At 32.5% G+C, this 19744-nt stretch overlaps 1 protein-coding gene across 2 annotated transcripts in view; it reads right to left on the bottom strand.

Annotated features, from left to right (window-relative positions):
* Positions 1 to 14216, bottom strand: part of LOC149480209 (adhesion molecule nephrin-like) — an 84714-nt gene extending 70498 nt beyond the window's left edge. For both annotated transcript variants that reach the window (XM_089706956.1, XM_089706957.1), the window contains exon 1: positions 13856 to 14216. In XM_089706956.1, coding sequence (XP_089563082.1) covers positions 13856 to 14003 — 148 coding nt within the window. In that variant the 5' untranslated portion in view covers positions 14004 to 14216. The remainder of the gene's footprint in view (positions 1 to 13855) is intronic.
* Between the last annotated feature and the right edge of the window lie 5528 nt (positions 14217 to 19744).

Genomic DNA, 19744 nt, shown 5'->3' with positions numbered 1-19744 from the left:
GTCTATTCTTACAAACCGTTTTAAATAAATTGAAATTTAAAAAGACGCCATTCGTATTATCTGTTGCTGGCCATATATAATTTGAAAAACATAAATTAGTGTGTGGTGTGTGATGGCGGGAGGTGGCGGGCATGTGGCGGGATAAAAAAGATCCAAATTCAAAATATGCACGGTCGGCGGTCCTGTGGCTAAATAAGTAAGTATAAAAATATTTCTCATCCCCTAATATAAACTTTATTTTCTATTTTTTCTATAGGTAGGTATTATCTTTTCAGAAAGTTTTGGTGCGCCTTCTTAGAAATATTTTCCGGCTAAATTAAATATCCGTATCACATAAAACGATGATGAATGAGCAAATTAGGGTCAATACATAAGCTTCTAGTCGAAAACATATTTTCTTCGCCGTTACCATGGCAACTGGGAAGGAAATAATTAGGACAATCCAGCCAAGACTTAATTAATTAATTGTACTTCAAATTGTGTGATATATTGTTTAATTCTATGGGCTTTTAAATCCTTCTGTACGTTCTAACAATCCGCTCACGTATATTTGGAAGACTGATTTTGGTAAAAATAAGTCGACAAATGTTTTCCTTAATTTGGTCATTGAAGCAAAATATGTAGCTTTATAAAAATAGAGTTTGAATATTAACGAGAGTATTGTTAAAAAAAAATATGCGAATAAAGACATACCTAGGAGTAAATTACAATATAAATACTACTATAAACTCTTTATCTTTTCCTTTTTTCGTAATGTTTCTTCTCTCTCATTTATATATTCTAAACATGATAAAATAATATTACCCACACTTTTTTACTTAATACACTTCATTTATAGTTTAAGACAAAAATTAACTAACCTCAAACACGAACTGAAACCGCATTTCACTAAACAGAATAATTTATACCACCCCAATTCCTTCGAGAATGCTCTAGAGTTCCACATTATCAGATCAGTATCGAAGTATATCAAAGTTTTAGCTCCTGTCACAGGCTTTGTTTTCACAAACTCGCTGTGTATTTCTGTGAGGTATACTGGCTTTGGCTTAAACGTCTTTTATAAACTTTTATTTCCTTTGAAAGTGATAGAAAGGAAGTGGGAATTGCTCTTAACATAGGTATTATAATGTAGTTGAGGTGTGCTATTGTTTTGAAGTTAGCCGTTTAATTTATGTATGACTTCGTAGTACCTAGTAAGTACTAGTTTGTTTTATAGCCAAAATATTTAAATTTCTCTTAGAAATACATTTTTTCGTCGCCTACTATGGAGAAAATTTTAATTTCTCACTGTTAGATACCTATACAATATAATAATCTTACCAAAAATAACACAATAGTGTAAAAATAACAAACAATTAACCCCATTTACATTCGCGCCACCAAAAGGACACCATCTTGAATTCAGAATTACGTAACAGTGTTTATAGGACAGCCAAGACCTGTGTTGCTAATATTGACCAAATATTAAAACGAATTTGATAACGAAAAATCATAATAAACAATTTCATAGCACAACAAACAAATCACAAAAACACCTCATTCCGATTCGTTCGAATGAACACGTTTACCGTGCCTCAGCCATGCCATTAATAAACGGGGAAAAAACAGTAATTAAAAACACGTTCATTTGACATTAATGAAGGTAGGCATTGAATTACAACCAGGTCAGCACAAACTGTATGCACCCATTTGCTAACATTAATTAAGACGTTGTAGGAAAGCAGTGACCGTCACTATACCTTTAGTATACCTTGGAAGCTGGTAAATTAAAACGAAGAAAGGCTGCAATTCTTAAAAATCTAATTTAATTTGCGCTGGCGCATAATGAGTCACTTGAACACTAATTTTGTATTTTTTTTAATTACGAACTTAGTTAATAATTATGGTGATAATATTGTTATATTAAAAGACATAATAGTAAGCTTTGAAGAACGTGTAATAAAAATTCAAAAGTAAAAATATGATCAGCGCGGGTAGGTACCCATTTAGGTACCCATTTCAATTCAATTTGAACAGTTTTTTTTTAATATAACAAACTCACAAGGACGTATATTACCTGTAAGTATTAATTGTTTGACATAATAGTTTTTCCAATAGACTACTAATGGACATATATCAAATCTATTGCAAATACTTAATATCCAATGATAATTATTAATCCAATATCGGCTTACAACTGTATCAGTTTTCAATTAACAAATCAATCAGATTTTCTGATTATCTACTTTAATCTAAACAATACGCTTTTGTTGCGTGAATACATTTTATCTGCCGTTCACGTTGTTACAAAAATCAATAATACTAATTGTCCATACAATTAAACCTCGTTTAAATTTAAAGTTGATTTATTAATTATTATATCAATTAAGTACACTAGTTATTATTTATGAATTTATCATCATAATATTTAAATATGTACCTAGTTAAAAAAATATAAAAAACCACCTACATGATATAAAAAATTATATTAGTCTGCAGAGGCTAATTCCGTAGCCGCCACAAGTATCAGTATAAACCTCTATAAACGTGATATTCAACTAAGTGCATTCCGATTCAATGAAATGTTTAAAATACTAAATGTTTAAATTATTAATTAGTAGTAAACAATTAGATATCTAATCAATGGCGCTGAAAAGTACCCACAATACAAGGCGAAACTGACAACGCCGCACGCAGCCCCCGATGGCGGAGCGGCAACGCCAGCTTTTTTGTTTGACCATTTTCTTAGATAAGAAAGGATAGGAAAATTTCCAATTAATTTTAACTGAGTCACAAATATAATAATACTTTTAAAAAAAATCAATGGTATTACAAGTAAAGAAAAATACTCAAGATATTGATGTTTCCTTTAGAATTTAGGTAGGTATATTAATAGTTATGCAATACTAAAGGCCCTGGCAACTAAATATTCATAAAGATTACTGAATAGTGTGTGTCGTAATTTAATTGGAAATTTGCTATAGCTGTAATAACTAGTTCGAGCAAATAAATCACGTGCAGCAGCGCAAAATGACTAAATTTCAATACACTGGATTGCAAATATTTTACGTGGGTACATTTAGTGTCTCGGCTTTATGAATTAAAACCGATTATTAGTTCCATTTACCAGGCTGCGCCATTTTGAATCGTTGTGACCATTAAGGGCAGAAATGTTAATTCCTAGGAACATTCTATTACTTTTTTAGACTTTTAGTTATAATATAAATGTGTTAAAATTCTACAAATATATTATAAACATATACGCATACAACATTCACAATATTAGAAGTATAAATGAGATTTTAAGAAGATATAGATCTTAAACTTACTAGACCTTCCCCAAAGCGATTGTTACTTTAGAAATTAGAAACTCACATCAAATTAAATTATTCTACAAACTTCGGTCTATATCTCCCAGTACAATTAATCTGAAAAATATACCTTCACTCTCAAACTTTTGGTTAATAGAATTGTATAAGACCTCCTTCAGTTACTGGCAAACATCTCATCTCCAAAATATTTGTCGTGACAGGATCACGTATACGGTATACCTCATAAGAGGCCTAATGATCGTTATATATGTAGAGATTTCCCAGTGGATTGTAAAGGTTCATTTGTAAAAACATTGCTCTTATAGTTTGGAAATACGGTTTTTCTTGATAGTTTATTTACTAACAACGGCTTTCAAGCTTAAGTCACAATAATAATTAATAAATAGTTAAATAACATAAAAGAGAACAATACAAATGTAAGACGCAAGAAACTAAACTTCATTTACTTAATTCCATCGTTTAGATATCACTTACATGAACAATTTCAGAACACCATTCAAACCTATAACATAATAAACAAATATGCAATAGAAATAATAACAAACCTTCTAAAATTATACTTTATATAAACAACAAATTTAACCATTACTTGTGTTATCATAATAATAACAGTAACAACAGGAAAAAAATCATCAAACGTTGAACTATCGATATAAAAGATATTATTTATAGTTACAAAGGAATTGTGACACAAACACTCATAGTGAACAATGATACAGGAATCGCACGTGCATTTTATAATTAAAAGCTATTCTTGGCACCATTATAGTTATTGGATAACAACGTATTGTAAAATGAAATAACTATGAGTTGAATTCAGGGCAAGCCTAAGGGGCAAACACCTTACTAAGAACTAAATATCTTAGTTTGTAAACTGCTCCATTTTATAATTTCCCGTTATGTGCCAGAACACCAAAAAATAAGAAAATTATAAAAGCAGTAATATGGAAAAGAAAGGCAGCAAATTTCTAATTGATGCAATTTTATTAAAATTAAGAACACCAAATAATTGTAATTCCACTTGTAACATTACAAAATCCTCACTTATCTCGCAAATAACCCGTACAAAATACGGATCTCAACAAATCATAACTTCAACATATGCTAAAGTTCATAACAGTTATCTATAATGATGCTTATCTAAGTGCAGAAGTTTTAACATTTCCGAGCGAGCATTAGCATATTATCAGGCTCCTGGCCCGGGGCCGCTACATTTGTCATCATAACTGCGACTGTGTGAAAAATTGCTCAATTCAAATCAAGACTATTGTCATACGAGCAAGTGTTATAATGAAAAACACGCGTTTAAATTATGCACACATTTATGGGAAATGAATTGTTATATTTTTGTGCAGAATTGTTAAATTAATGAGTTCATTTGCTGATGTGTTCAAAAGAGATTGCGAAAGTAATTGCCATTTTTAACTCTCTTTTTTCTCTCTCTCTCTATGACATGTCATTTTCCATGGGAAACAGTATATCTTATATCACATCCTACTCGTTCCGATTTTTTTTGTATGTATGTTTGTTGACACTAACTGTAGGTATTTTTCACGAGCGAAGCCGCGGTGTGAAAGTAGTAAATAATATAAAATAAGACCCTCCATACACATAAAACCAAGACAAGAAACTCATGATTCTATAATCATATTTGGCAACGCATAATATTTCATTCATATTCATTCATGCATATTTAATTCGCTCGTTTGATTATTCATTCATTCACGACAGCACTTTATTTGTTGCAGTTATGAGAAATGTAGCACTAATACAGAACAGAATTTTTTTCATCACATTACTTTAAGCTTCTCTAACTAATATTAAGAAGAGGAAAATTAGATTTTTTGGTTTGTTGATTATGATTTAAAACAAAAAGTGCATGTACTAAAACGATTTAAAAAAATGTGTGCGTGTACAGACTAGTGTACCTACACACGTAAAAATTGAAACTTCTTTATGACCTTATTTTTCAAAAAATAATTTACAATGCTATACAGAAATACGTCGAATCACGCGTGGTAGGGATAAGAAAAAGATGGCGCGTAACGGAAAAATGTCACGCGTAACGAAAAAATTTTACACTAATTTTTTTTCCAACCCCGATAAAAAAGTTTCACTTCAAAAATATTTTACCACAAGAGGTTACATTTTTAACAAAGTTTATTTTTTATACAAAGCTAAGCCGGGAATTTTCTAAAAAGTGTAAATCTTTAAGGTACCTTCGACAATGATAAAAAGTCAGAATGTTACATGAAGTTGGATCGAATGTTTCATGTAAATTTTATAAATAAAATTTTACTTTAGAGGAAACATAATTGCTTTGAGTTCAAATGGAAGTTGGATCCATCACCGCGTTAAGATATAAAGTTCCCGTAATGCTCTTTTTATAGCGTCTAGCTTTACCTATTTTTATACAATGTACTATTTAAATGTATTTAGTTTAAAACGCGTTTTGTTTCTGGAGTAATGGCTTCGTTATTATGAAACAGTTTGATTACCTTATGCATATTCAGTATTTACTAATTAATGTTACCGTTTACATGATAATTAATATTATTGTAAGTAATACATTCATGAGATAATATTCAATTCATCATCTTAAGAGATCGCGGGTTGACATCACTTTAATTAAAATTGCCAAAATATATAGAGCGAATTAATATTAAACAGTTTTCTTTTGTTCAATTATGTAAGTGTAAGCTAAGGATTAATATCAGGCTGTCTGGCCTTGTATTATTACTATCTATAGTGCTCTAAATTTATCTTCTGTATTAGGGATTTCGTTTATAAATCTATTACATTAATATTTAATGATTATACATCTTATTTTTTAATTAATATTTTTGATTTATCGTTATCATCTCTAGGACTTAAAAAAAACTATATAAAATATCAGATTAGCAATAATGTCACAGTATTACAATATCTATAGCCCGTCCGATTAGGGCCCTTCTGGCCTTCTCCACTCAAGCGACAGCCCAAGCCGAGGTTCGAGATCCCCGTCAAGGGGGGACGCCCTTGTGCATGTCGCTACGGGTGAACCTTTAGTTCACCCCCGCGTCCGCGTTAAAATGTAGAAGCCCTTCTTCTAGAACATTGAGAAACACCACACAAAAAAAAAACAATATCTTTAAATATTGTAATACTGTGATAATGTTGTGTGTAATTATCGAATTCAAAATATTACCCGTAGAATTGCCTTATCAAGGTATGAAATTTGTTTGTAAACATTAAATTCTTCTTTCTAAACTATATTCATTTCAGCATATACTCCGAAAATAACAAGGAAAAACTTTGAATGACCAGTACCAACTAATATAGTACCTATCGATACTTCAATATCCAGTCTCACTAAGCACTCAATATTTATATTGAAGAGTATCACGACATCCTTGTGAGGTTTTCATGTTTTTATCGTGAGAAACATTGCCTGTAGAACGTTAAAGAGTACATTTGTTTATATTATTATTTATATTTTTAGCTCGTGTGATGTTATTATGTTAACTGCGCTTTTTTATTTAACTAGCGCAGCGTGTCAGATGATGTAAATATTTTTAATGTGAATGTAATGAAAATGTTTCATTTATAATTAACATATTTTTCTCTTTAACATGCTCTGCTCTCTTTGAATTTTGTTGAAGAAAGTAGCTGATGTCTTTTCCTGGATCTGAAACTACACTTTCAAATTTCACCCAAATCCTACTAATTATTATTATATTTTATTAACTAATATTATAAATGTGAAAGTTTGTATGGATGTTTTGTGTGCTAAAATTCATTGTAATCGGTTCAGTAGTTTTTGCGTGAAAGAGTAACAAAGTTTGTATGGATGTTTGTTACTCTTTCACGCAAAAACTACTGAACCGATTACAATGAATTTTAGCACACATATAGAAGGTAACTTGGATTAACACATAGGATAGGTTTTATCCCGGAAATCCCACGGGAACGGGAACTATGCGGGTTTATCTTTGAAAATGCGGGCGAAGCCGCGGGCGGAAAGCTAGTTGGTGATGTGTTTAAGCCATGAAAACTAAACATATAGCAAAACAGAAAGGCAGATTTTCGTATTACTTGGTATGGATAATAAGGAACTTACTACTCGTATAGGTGATAATAAATTAACCATTATGCGTTAGATTGGAACAGAGCTATTAAGAGATGAACTAATTGTCTTCGAAGCGGATTCCGAGGCATTACAGGTTGAGCATGTTAAACGGTTGTTGGCATATTAAGCCAATGTTATATGCAGTTAATCTGTAGATTTATGGCGTTTTATTTGAAGTAAAATTTAAATGTAGTGATATTCAGTGAAGTTCTAGAAGTTTCTGTTCTATTCTGCAATACTAAACAGATTTTTCATGACGTTTCAACCCCAAGTATTTTTGAACTGCTTCTAGTGGTTTAAGTAACTTCTGTTCTGTACATACATCCATTCTGATATAATACACATAAAAGACACAACTAAAACTCTGTTTTTCTGTTTGTCTACCTGTGCATTCACGACTTAATGGAACTTTGATAAGGAAATACCCGTTTTGTCCCAACGAAAACTTGGCCGGGAAATAAGTCTCTTGAAATTTATAACGTGAAACGATATCCTTTTTTAACCGACATTAATATTGCGTTGGAAATTGCATCCCTTGAGAACGGATGGACCAATTTTGTTATTTGTCTTAAAATTCGTTTTCAAATTAGGTTTTTATGGAAATAGAAAAAGTTTAATGGAACTTTGAAAAATCTGAACAAAATTGTTGTTTAATACTTCACCACTTTGAAAATGAAAATTTGAGGTTTTATAATTATTTTATTAGTATTGATTAATTTTAAAAAAATAAGTAGATTGAAATTGCAATCGTCAACCCCTTCGTGTCGTGCATATCTAGACTCATTTTGAGAGCTCTACCGGGAATCGAATCCCAGTAACGTTTCTACACTAATAATATAATCAGCAGTTCTCGAAATTATATCATAAATCTTGTTAATTTGTAGATACGTAGTACCTACTGTTACTAATTTGATTAAATTGTACACGAATTTCTGATTATAGTAAGCTTGTTATTTCAATGGATTTCAATAAAATGCTTAAACCTGCAAAAGAAGAGAAAATACAAAAAAGGATTACATACAAAAATACTTTTCAGTGATTTCATATTTTTGATAGTAACACGAGTTTTATCATCGGGAAAAACAGAATTTACAATGTATAGCTTATGCACCTACCTCCTATCTTTTGTTTAAAAAAAACATAGTGGTATCATAGATTACGAGCAACACAACATAATTATAAATTCACAACAATCCGAACAAGATACTTAAGAAGAGTCGTGCAAACTTCGCCTATTATATTATCCCGGATCGAAGTTTATAAACAAAACATTAAGGTAAGAGTGAAACTTTACATTAGCTAGCCGCAGAATACCTAACCGTGTTCTTAGGAGTTTCACTTAAAGTGGCTTGCAGTTGGCAAGGCAAGCTTAAAGCTCCCGTACACAATGGCGTGTGATGGACCATACAATGTAGGTAACTGTAGGCCACGATCACGTGATCACACAATGGTGCATGGCTTGTTGCTGCTTGCAAGCCACTTGCGATGGACGTGGATGTAAGAAGTATAAAATATCAAAAGCACACAACGAAAATTCACTATCCCGCAATGACCACAAGCAACGCTGCGCCACAATTGAAGTATGTCCGAAAAACCGACATCACGATTGCGTGCCACGCCTGACAATTGTACGCCACGATATACCATTACCCCCTGTACACAATGGTTTGCCTGAAATGGGCCAACATACGCCGTTGTCTACTGGGGCCTTTACGATGCGATGCGTTACGGCGCCGGTTACGGCATAGTTTGCGGTGCCGTAATTCCTTCATAGTGTGCGTAATGGGCCAATACAGGCTCGTCTTGTCAAGATTGCATATTACGTTAACGTTATGACTGTAACATATTTCATCTTGGATTGTATAGATAGCAGGGTATCTTGATTTTGGCTATCGATTTCGTAATAACTTTATGAAAATAATTCAAGATAAGATCCTATGACCTTTGGTGAAATGATGTTATTACCTACTACGTTTATGACGTAGTAATAATAACTATATATCTTTTTTTTTACTAACTAACTAAAAAGAGCTAAATGATTCTAATAAAATAAATCATACGCCTATGGGCTTGATAATTCCAGATTCCACTTCAATGCCGTATATTTTTAGTTTTTACGTTATATTGAACTAATTTTAATTATACATTCCATAAAAACTGCAAGAGTACTTGCACATCCAATTAATAAAATCAATATACCTACATGTTTTTTGAGTTTGATTAAAGGAAAAATATAAATAAAACAAAAAACTATCGTTTATAAGCAAAACATATGATACGGTTTCTGCTCATACTTAATATAGATTTGTATAAAAACTTTGGTCTGGAATAACATATTACATTGCAAAAATCCGTGTACCGAAGGTAGTTTCACAAAACTTATACAAGTTATGCAATTTTTCTATCAATTTGCGCGACAAGCGTTTACTAAAACTTCAATTTCTTGAATTCCACTCGTCGATACATTTCTGCATAAAAAATAAAATGTTGAAATTTTACTTTACCTGCACTCTGCGTTGTTTACCACTGCTTCTGGAAAATATTGAAATAAATCCGCCATGTCGTAACAAAATTCGTCACCATCACCAACCAACCTTAATATCTATAAAGTAGAGTATCTACGCTAATAATAAAATAAGCTGAAAATGATTGATAATAGTGATGTTGTAAGTGATTGTTGTGATCTTGGTGATGGTGATAGCGGTGATGATGATGATAAAATCGGTGACGATTTTTAAAAATATTGATGAGAATAAAAAAGTTGATTTCTTGTGTATTTATAATGTTTGTAGTGATTATGATTATAAATTATAATGCTGATGTATAACAACGGTGTAAAAGCGCAAAATTTCCAGCCTCACAAAAAACAGCAACCCAAAGGGATTGTATAACTAGAAAACAGCACTACATTGTGCACATCCCATCCGCCAACGCAATGCGTACTTGAAACACAAACAAACTTAAAATTCACAAACACGAGGCAAAGCTGCTTGCTGCCAACATTGTGTGCGATGTTTATTAAAGTTTTGGATTTGTCATGTTATTTGTAACAGCATATCCCACTTTTATGTGCTTCCAAATTAGTCATAAACGGCTGAACGAATATGGAAACCTTTACTCTCGATTTTAGTTTGCTTTCTTGCTTAAAACTTTTGAATGAACAAGTTGTTTTACAAAGTACGGCGAATACCCAATAGAAAAACAAAATGCATGCCTACATTATTTCTGACAAATTCCCAAAAGGGCTTATGGACATAAGGGACTTTCACTTGCAAATCGACTCATCATGAGAAAATTAACTGAAATTTCTCCAAATAAATACAAAAAATAAATTAGATTTGGGAGCGAATATATCTAACGTAATAAGCAGGTACAGGTACTTTGCCGCAAGCATCATATGCAAATTTATCTCCTCAAAACAAGTCAAGCGCGGGTCAGATTCGCAACAACAAGGGTTCCGTACAATTGATAGGCTAAAGAGCAAGCTTCAAATGCAACATATATTTTGGTATAGCAGCAACAGATATAAATCGTCTCTTGAGCATATGTTGCATACAGCCTGATGATAGACGGACGGTAACAGTCCTGTTTTTCTCTTTAGATACGGAACTCTAAAAACCATTACCTCTTAATGCATAATAGTACCTCAGGGAGGTACTCCGCACAGATTAACTTAAATACATAGGTTAATGTGAAAATTTTGCTATATTATAAAAAAACTTGGTGATTTTTTAGGTGAAATTTTTTAACAAACTCGACAGTCGACACGCATGTTTTATCATGGGGTTAATGATAATTAATTAATATCCACTTATTATTGTTTATTTAGACTCGCAAAATATTATAATGAGTAATAAAAGAAATGCTAGAGCTTATTTTAAAAGCTTAAAAGACCAAGAACAATTATTAAAAACTATAAAATACATAATAATTATGTCTTCTGTTTGTGTCGGACAATATTTGAACACAATTAAATCCTATTACATCTCAATGTACAAAAAAATATTAACAAATATGAAACTAAAAATAGATGACCAATTTGAGTCAAACGTGTACAATCCAAACGAACCAAATAATAGTTATTATTAAGTATAAATAACATCATTTTAATTCACAGTAGAAATTATATGCAAATATTACAGTCAATTATAATGCTAATTTAACATGTTAATAGGGTTCAAAGTGCGTACATAGATTGTAATTAACGTGGTTCATTAGGCGAGCATGCCTGCCACGCTAGCTCTAGCCTCTAGTTAACACATCCTCATGATATTTTAAAGATCCATAACTTTGTAACGTGCAATGATTAAGACGCATAACTCATATTAGCATATTTTAAATATACTTGGGGTTTTGATAGAACAAGGCTTAGGAAAAAGGAATAAATAAGGAAAGATCTGTCTAACTCTAAGTACATATTTACCACTATATATATTCACCACTTATAATAGTGGTATATACGAATGTTCGATTGTTTGTTTATTTGTCTTTCTCTGATGTCGCATTTTTATTATATTATATGATAAGGACTGCGTTATGTTATAACAACAGAAATATGTATGAAGTGGAATACCAGGCAATAGTATGTTACATCTGTACCTACTTATTAATTTCTTAGAATCAATCCAAATAGTATTATGAGCATAGGCGTGAAAAAAAAACAAATATAATATCTACCTTCACCTTTACTCTCTCTTATAATATTAGTAGGCACGTATTTCCAAAAACGTGTTACATCTTTCTCCTCAATATAATCTCATCCAGCATCACAAATCCCATTTGATGAAGCCATAATCCCGCTACAGGCTGTATGTATTAACTTCGAAATTTTGTCATAAAAACGTCACCAATTTTTACGCACATACAAGCACTACTGAAACTATTTGCTACAGCACTAACACAGACTGCATAAGTAGCAACCTACATTGTTGTTTTAATTTGGTAGCTCATAAAAAATATGTTAAATAAATTCATCACGCTATAGCTGTAAATGAGCAATGAGTGACAGTCCTAAAGTTTTATTTTAGCACTTCAATTTGAGAAGTACAAAACTACCGTCAAACGTACGGACACGACAGGACAGGACAGGATATAAATATATATGTAATAATTGATGTTCTACCAATTATTACATATTTATATCCCTCCTAATAACTTGAATACCTAATATTATGTAATTGTAATGCTAGTAAAACGACCGACTGAATAGGTATGGCCTATCTATATAGCCTTATCTGTTTTTAATTACCGAGCAGATTTAGTACCTATGTACCTACCTACAAGTATAATTTAATTCAGAATGGATAGCGTACTTGTGTAAGCTTTCATCATAATTTAAGTTACTTTATAAATTAAAGTTAAAAAAAAAATGTGAATTCTTAACACTAGTTTCACCCCACGGCTGCGCGTACCTGCTACGCAAATATTATGCAGATTTATTAAAATAATCTTAAATAGGTAAGTAGCTGCATGAAATATCTCAGTCAAAACGGCTCAGTAGTTGGAATAGCAACAAACATCGTCCATTACTTTTGGATTGGCTTTTAGCATTGGTATTGGTATTTCAATAATTAGGTAGGTATGCAACCCATTCAACTTATTCTTTTTTGCGAACGATGTTTATCAAATAAAACTCAACAGGACCCATTTATTTAAAAATTGATCGAAAAAATTGGTTGTCTGTAAAGTCGGTTTACTGACGATAGTTAAACGTGACAACGTCTTAAGACCGATTGTTCTTCTTTGTCGCTCGTTCCGCGCTCTAGCTTGCACTTCGAGCCTTACATGGAACGCCTCAGAGCGAGGTAACGCCGCATGAGTCATGTTTTTTCGTGCGTTCAGCCGGCTCTATCGAATTATAAGACGTTGTCACGTCAAAAAGAATTACAATAAAGGGTTGTAACTTGTAACACCGTTACGAGACATTAATTCTCACGTTTTTCGGATTACTGCCTCAGAAAACACCGGAAAAATAAAGTTTACGACACGCCCCGCGGTCGCCACTCGCCGGTGGCTCCACAATCTTCGACCTTAATTAAATTGCTCCTAACTTTTATGCGGCAGGCACAAAGAGATTTTGCAAGAACGCTACAAAGTGACGGATCGAAACGCTTAATTCCATGAACAATAAATTCAACGAAAATTTCACTAAAAAACGTATAAATTGAACACGCAGTATCACTTTTAATCGTTACAATAATATAAATTGTCGAACAATCCTTTCGGAAAAGCTACGACGCGAATTCAGTTGAATTTCTACGTTTGATAAAGTGTCGCGATTTTTCACGAGGGACTTTTTGTGTCGTAATATATCATGCTTATGTATGAGCTGTGTGTGGAAGGTCAGTGCGCTTTACATATCCTTGGTTTTATATTTTTAATTAATGGGATGGTGGTATTTCTTATGCGATTTTAATGTGCAAATTTCCACACTTACTTGGCATATCTAAATCGCTGATAAACTCCTCCGTGTCCACGAAGCCTCGTCCCATGGTTGTCATGGCAACCAGTATCACCAGGGTCTGCATGTGTGCGACTCCGGGAGCACCCCGCTGTCGATCTTGAAAACTCAGTAATTGCTCCATAAATGCACTTTAACAGCTAATAAACACAAAAATTCACTCATCCAAGAGGGCGAAATGTTATCTCGAATTTAGTTTACATAATTTACGTTCATCCATCTTACACAGCAACACATGTCATTCCAGCGGGCCGTTTATAATTAGTTTCTAAACAACACGTGTTTATGTAAACAATCCGCCGGGAGGCACACGTGCGTACGGCGAGGCGGCGCGCGGCGAACTGATCGGAAAACGATAGCACGCGGTGAACAAACGGTCAAATTGAAAATTGGATCGTGGAAATTACGAATTTGGAATCAAAATCAAACGTTTAAAAGTTGTGTGCAGTGGAAAGTTGGAGCAGCTGACGGCACGCGAGTGTCGCTTCCGCCCGCCCGAAAAACAACCACCCGAGCGTCGGAATCAAAGGTCCGCTTCGAGTTTTCATACATTGTTTACGTAAACAGAATTATATCAGCTTATAGAAACATCCGAGCTTAGGACTTCACCTGCTCCTCTTTATTTGCTAACTTTTATAACAATGGCGGGATTTTCAGAGTGATTTTCTAGGAGATCACCGAGTGGCCTGAATTTCATTTTAACTTTTGTTTTATGAGTCTCGTTTATTTTTATACTCTATAAACCGGTGTTAATGTTAACGTATTTCTTTATTTTATTAAGCTTTATTAAATCCTTAGTTTGTGAGATATTTAACGAAAATAAATAGAAATCGAAACCAGAATAGGTACAGAACATACCTATCTGAAACATATCAGCAATCATTATTGTCCACTAAAATTAGGGACAAATCCAATAAATATCAACTACAAGCTACGTTTTATGTTCATTACGTTTTATGTATCGTTTGGCCAAACAGGACTTTAACGATTGCGTCGAAACTTCGGGAACGGGCGGACATAATTCAATCTAGATAAATGTCATCTCGTCAGGAAAATTCTTTGAGAACTCAACTTTGTAATCAGTTCGTTTAGCTACGCTGAATGTAAACAGATTCGAATTATATTTTTCATAATAATCTATAGACTGTAACCTAATATAGGTAGTTTAGTTCAATGTTAGGTGGCAAAAAACTTGACCATTATATATTTTAAATCAACTAGGTTTCCGCCCGCGGCTTCGCCCGCGCAGTCAAAGATAAACCCGCATAGTTCTCGTTCCCGTGGGATTTCCGGGATTGCGTCATTTTCCCGGGATAAAAAGTAGCCTATGTCCTTTCTTGGGTATCAAAATATCTCCACACCAAATTTCATGAAATTCGGTTCAGTAGTTTAGGCGTGATTGAGTAACAGACAGACAGACAAAGTTACTTTCGCATTTATAATATTAGTATGGATATATCTACTTTTAAAACAGGTTATTTAAAAAATGGTGAAATAATATCCTATTACTAGGAAGATCCAAGTGAAGCCACGTGAACCAACATATCGCATATTATTATTATACTTGTAAAGAAGCACATCAACACATAGAATTGCACTATAAAATCACCTGTATTGCTTGTATCTGTTGAGAATGGCCGCCATTACCGAAACGGGGTCAAAAGGTTATTTTTATTACTAAATGTCCTCTTTTATAGGCGTTCATACATTTATGAGAAAGATTGGAATATGCCAGTTTTTAAACTGTATTAAGAATGATTGTATTTACAAAATGGTCACCTCAACTTGCGACTTCAAACATATCTTCATTTAACTCTAATATCTTCTAGATTCGCTTTTGATTCGTAATTTTATACAACAATTAGCAAAGTAGTTTTACAGAATCGGCAAGATCTCTCTTCTCAAGCCTCTCCTATTTTTTCAGTCTAAAAGAACAATCGAATTGGCGCGTCGCCTGATGGTAAGCGACCAGCACCGCTCATGAACATTTTCAGAGGGCCTTTGCAAGTAAGGCTTGTTCAGGTTTGTTACAGATTACAATAAAAAATACATGTTGCAAACAAACAAGCTATTAGCTTTTACGCTGAAATATGAACATAACCTAAAAATACAAAATTGCGTTCTATTTTATTAATCTTCTTATATATAAAAATGGATCGCAAAATGTGTTGGTAAGCGCATAACTCGAGAACGGCTGAACCGATTTCGATAATTCTTTTTTTATTATATTCCTTGAAGTACGAGGATGGTTTTTACGTAGAGAAAACGTAAATATGTACCACGGGCGAAGCCGGGGCGGACTGCTAGTATTATAATATTTATACAGACAGAAAAATCCAAACTCTAGATAATGGTAAGAAGTTTCTATTTACATAACAACAAAATACTTGAAAACTCTAACGCTTATGCTAATTAAGTTTCATTTCAAACGCTCTGTTATCAAATTTAATTATTTCCGCTTAAATAATACCCGTTAATACAAATTACTGGCAACACTAAGTTTCACAGAGCAAACAATTTAATCCTACTTAGACGTGATGTTAATTCGACTGACTTTACTAAACTAGTTAACTGAAAATTAGGACCCGTAACTTTTGCCTACCTGGATGCAATTTTGTTTATATTATAAAGTATTAAATAGTACAAATAACTAACTAACATAGACTGTTTTTTTGTCTAAAAATGTATCCTATTTGAATAGAATTTTACATGTCAAATTAAAAAATATATTCTGAATAATAAATATCTTTATTTTAACAAACAGTTGTAAATTAATTAAATAAAATTACAAACATTTGTGAGGTGAAATCGGAAATTATATGAATACTAGGTATATTACCTAGTATTCATATAATTGCCGATTTCACCTCACAAAGTCACAGTCAATTACAATATAAATTTATATTATTCGCATTCAATTAATCATAGATAATTTGGCTCAAAGCGATCTATAATTAAATTTATATTGGCTTCATATATTTTTATTTTAAATAATTAATGACTATAGCATATCAGTAACACGATATTTAGGCTTAACTAAAAGCTTTTCAAAACACTCCACGACTAGAAACTATCTTTTTTCTCGTGTCGTTTATAGAGAATAAATTTTTGTCTAAATAATTATTATAAATTTTTGTTATTATAAAACATATATCCATACGTGCAGGTGATGAAAAAACTGAAAAGCACACTTTTAAATGCATTGCATTGATAATGGCGTTCACAATTAAGCCGCACGCAAACCATTAAATATTTATCCAGAGCTAGGTAAAATAATGAATCACGCGGTTTCAAAGAGACCAAACTCTAGCACAATACTTTGAAACAAAAAAAAATCAAAACCATCGTCAACAATTAGAAACTAACAATGAAATCTAAAATATAAATTCAGCAAGTTATCCATTTTACAAACAGTTGGCAAAAACAGCAAAGAAAATTGTATAAATTGAATTCGTCCAAACCGGTATTATTGTTACAATTAGAAGTTCCCGAAGATTGAGTTATGAATGAATTATTCAAAGGCCAGAGAGGCGATCGCGGAAACAGGTCAAGCGTGATCTTCATTCACATGCAGGAACTATAGCTGGCGTCGCTTCGGACATTATTCAAAAACCCGAAGAATATACTATGTCTCACGATATACTACATTCCGTCGATTCTTGAATATTTTGTTTTGGAAATTCGGTTTAAATTTATGAAGTACTGCGGATGCCTGATGCGGCGTTTTGGCAAGGAGAAACTTTGTACCTGGATCAAGGTAATCAATAGAATTACTGTACAAGCTGGTCAGGTCAGCCGCGCAATGTTAAACATGTCCTATAATCGAATGAGACCTAAGTTGCTTCTTGATTATGTAGAGATAAATAATATGATATTGTGAAATTTAACAAAAAATAAATTTAACTACCATTTGCTCATTTTACAAAAGATCGCTTGTTATTATAATATAACAGTTACGTAAGGAAACCTCTATTCAACATTCATCTAAAAATAAAAATTCTTAGAATGTTACCATTTTTGTATCGACAATAAACTAGCGTCGTTTCACAAAATCCCGAAGAATACTAGGTTATAACTTCACCCTATCTGCTGCCTATGGATCAGAGCTATCTACGATCGGTCTGCGGAACCCTACGTGGTGAGATTTATTAAACTAGTAGATTGCGTCGGTCACGTGTTGGATAGATGATACGCCTAAGCCGTCTTTTGTTTGATTCCCAGTAGAGCCGTGTTCATTTAAAAGGAATATTGTGAAACATTTTGCAGTGCAATAAAATTACTTTTACAAAATACAAATAATGGTTTATAGTAGCGTTTAATTTACGCATTTGCCATATGTTAGGTTAATGGGAAACCAGATTTTTCAAGGAGGCACGATTTAATACATAAATTGTATACAAAAAAAAAAAAAATATCCGTGAAGATAATGATTGTAATTTCCTATTTTTATTGTCAAATAAGTGTATTTATTCAGTACTCAGATTAAAATCGAATGTCTTTCGGAATGATTCGACTTAGAATTCTTGTTCCGATGGAGAGACCTCTAAAATTGTAATTTACTTATTTGTTTAGGTCCCCATCCGAAATATTTGCGACGAAGTCTTTTCCAATTTCAATCTAATTTGTCTAGTAAAAGTTATTTATGAATTTAATAAATACTTTTATGTACGAACGATATTTTGTGTTCAGTGCATTTTTAATATTGCTCAAGTTTAAGTTTATTATCAGAACCAAATTTTCTTAGAAAGCAAATTTTAACGTTCTTTTTCGTTGCTAAGTAAGTTCGTTTTTATTTAATCGGATCCTTGAAAGAAATGAAAAAGCTGACAGAAGTGAAAATAAATCATAATATATTAGATTATTTTTCCGACCCAAATATCGACCAATAGAATTGCACCATTCGACGTCACGTGGTACAACCTACATGTTATTATATCTCATATGGATATAATACCATGTGGATCTCATCATGGAGCTTCAAAATTATCTGGCATTTCCCTCAAGGTTCCCTGCAAACAAATAAAGTCGTCAAGTTTTTCAGGAAAAATCACTCGCGCTTCGCGCTCGTGATTTTTTAACCTTGACTAAAAACTTGACTTCTTCATTTGTTTGCAACGAACCTATCGGAAAATACCCGATAATTTTGAAGCTCTTGTGGTATTATAAGTGATAAAATTATAGGTAATATCACTGATTGTCATAATATGATAAATTACCTACTTGGTATTTCTTATTACAATTTACATTATTATTTATTAAGAATATAAAGTTTTCAAGGCGTATAACTTAACAAGTTCCACTGAAAATGTCCTGTATAAAAACAACAGCGCACAACGGAGAAATTAAGACTTCCGTTATAATCTTATTTCCGTTACCAAGTCCTAATAATACATGGCTGAAAGTATTTATATAAATTCCTAACGTCATCACTCATACCACTACATTATGGTATTTACCATTGGAACATTCATCAAAAACACATGATGGAAAGGCAAAGCTAATAAGGCTTTTGACATTTCGTCTGCGGATACATTTCAAGGGTCTTATATATGAAGCCGGGATAAAATCGATAGCATTGTATAGCGTTGTCGACTTGAAATTACTTTGAATATTACAGCTTTACTGTTAAAGGGCTTTCCGAAATAGAGATTTAAATTCCTAGAATTCACTAGGTTTGCGTCTAATTTTACAGGAATTTTCACTTTTGATTCGTTACTTGACTTCTGTTAGACGCGACGGTTTTAGTAGAATTGTTAAATTTATTTATTTTATATTGGACGAAAATTAATTGTAATTTCGTTATAACTTTAAAATAAGAGTGAATAAACAAGATATTCCTTTTAGAAAATACGTAAATATATGATT

The sequence above is a fragment of the Colias philodice genome, chromosome 18, assembly GCF_061535455.1.
Source record: "Colias philodice isolate Cphi_HAF_F1 chromosome 18, ilColPhil1 Martin Lab GWU primary, whole genome shotgun sequence".
NCBI classification, from domain to species: domain Eukaryota; kingdom Metazoa; phylum Arthropoda; class Insecta; order Lepidoptera; family Pieridae; genus Colias; species Colias philodice.
Note: the sequence above shows the minus strand (reverse complement) of the source record. Positions and strands in the feature narration are given on the sequence as shown.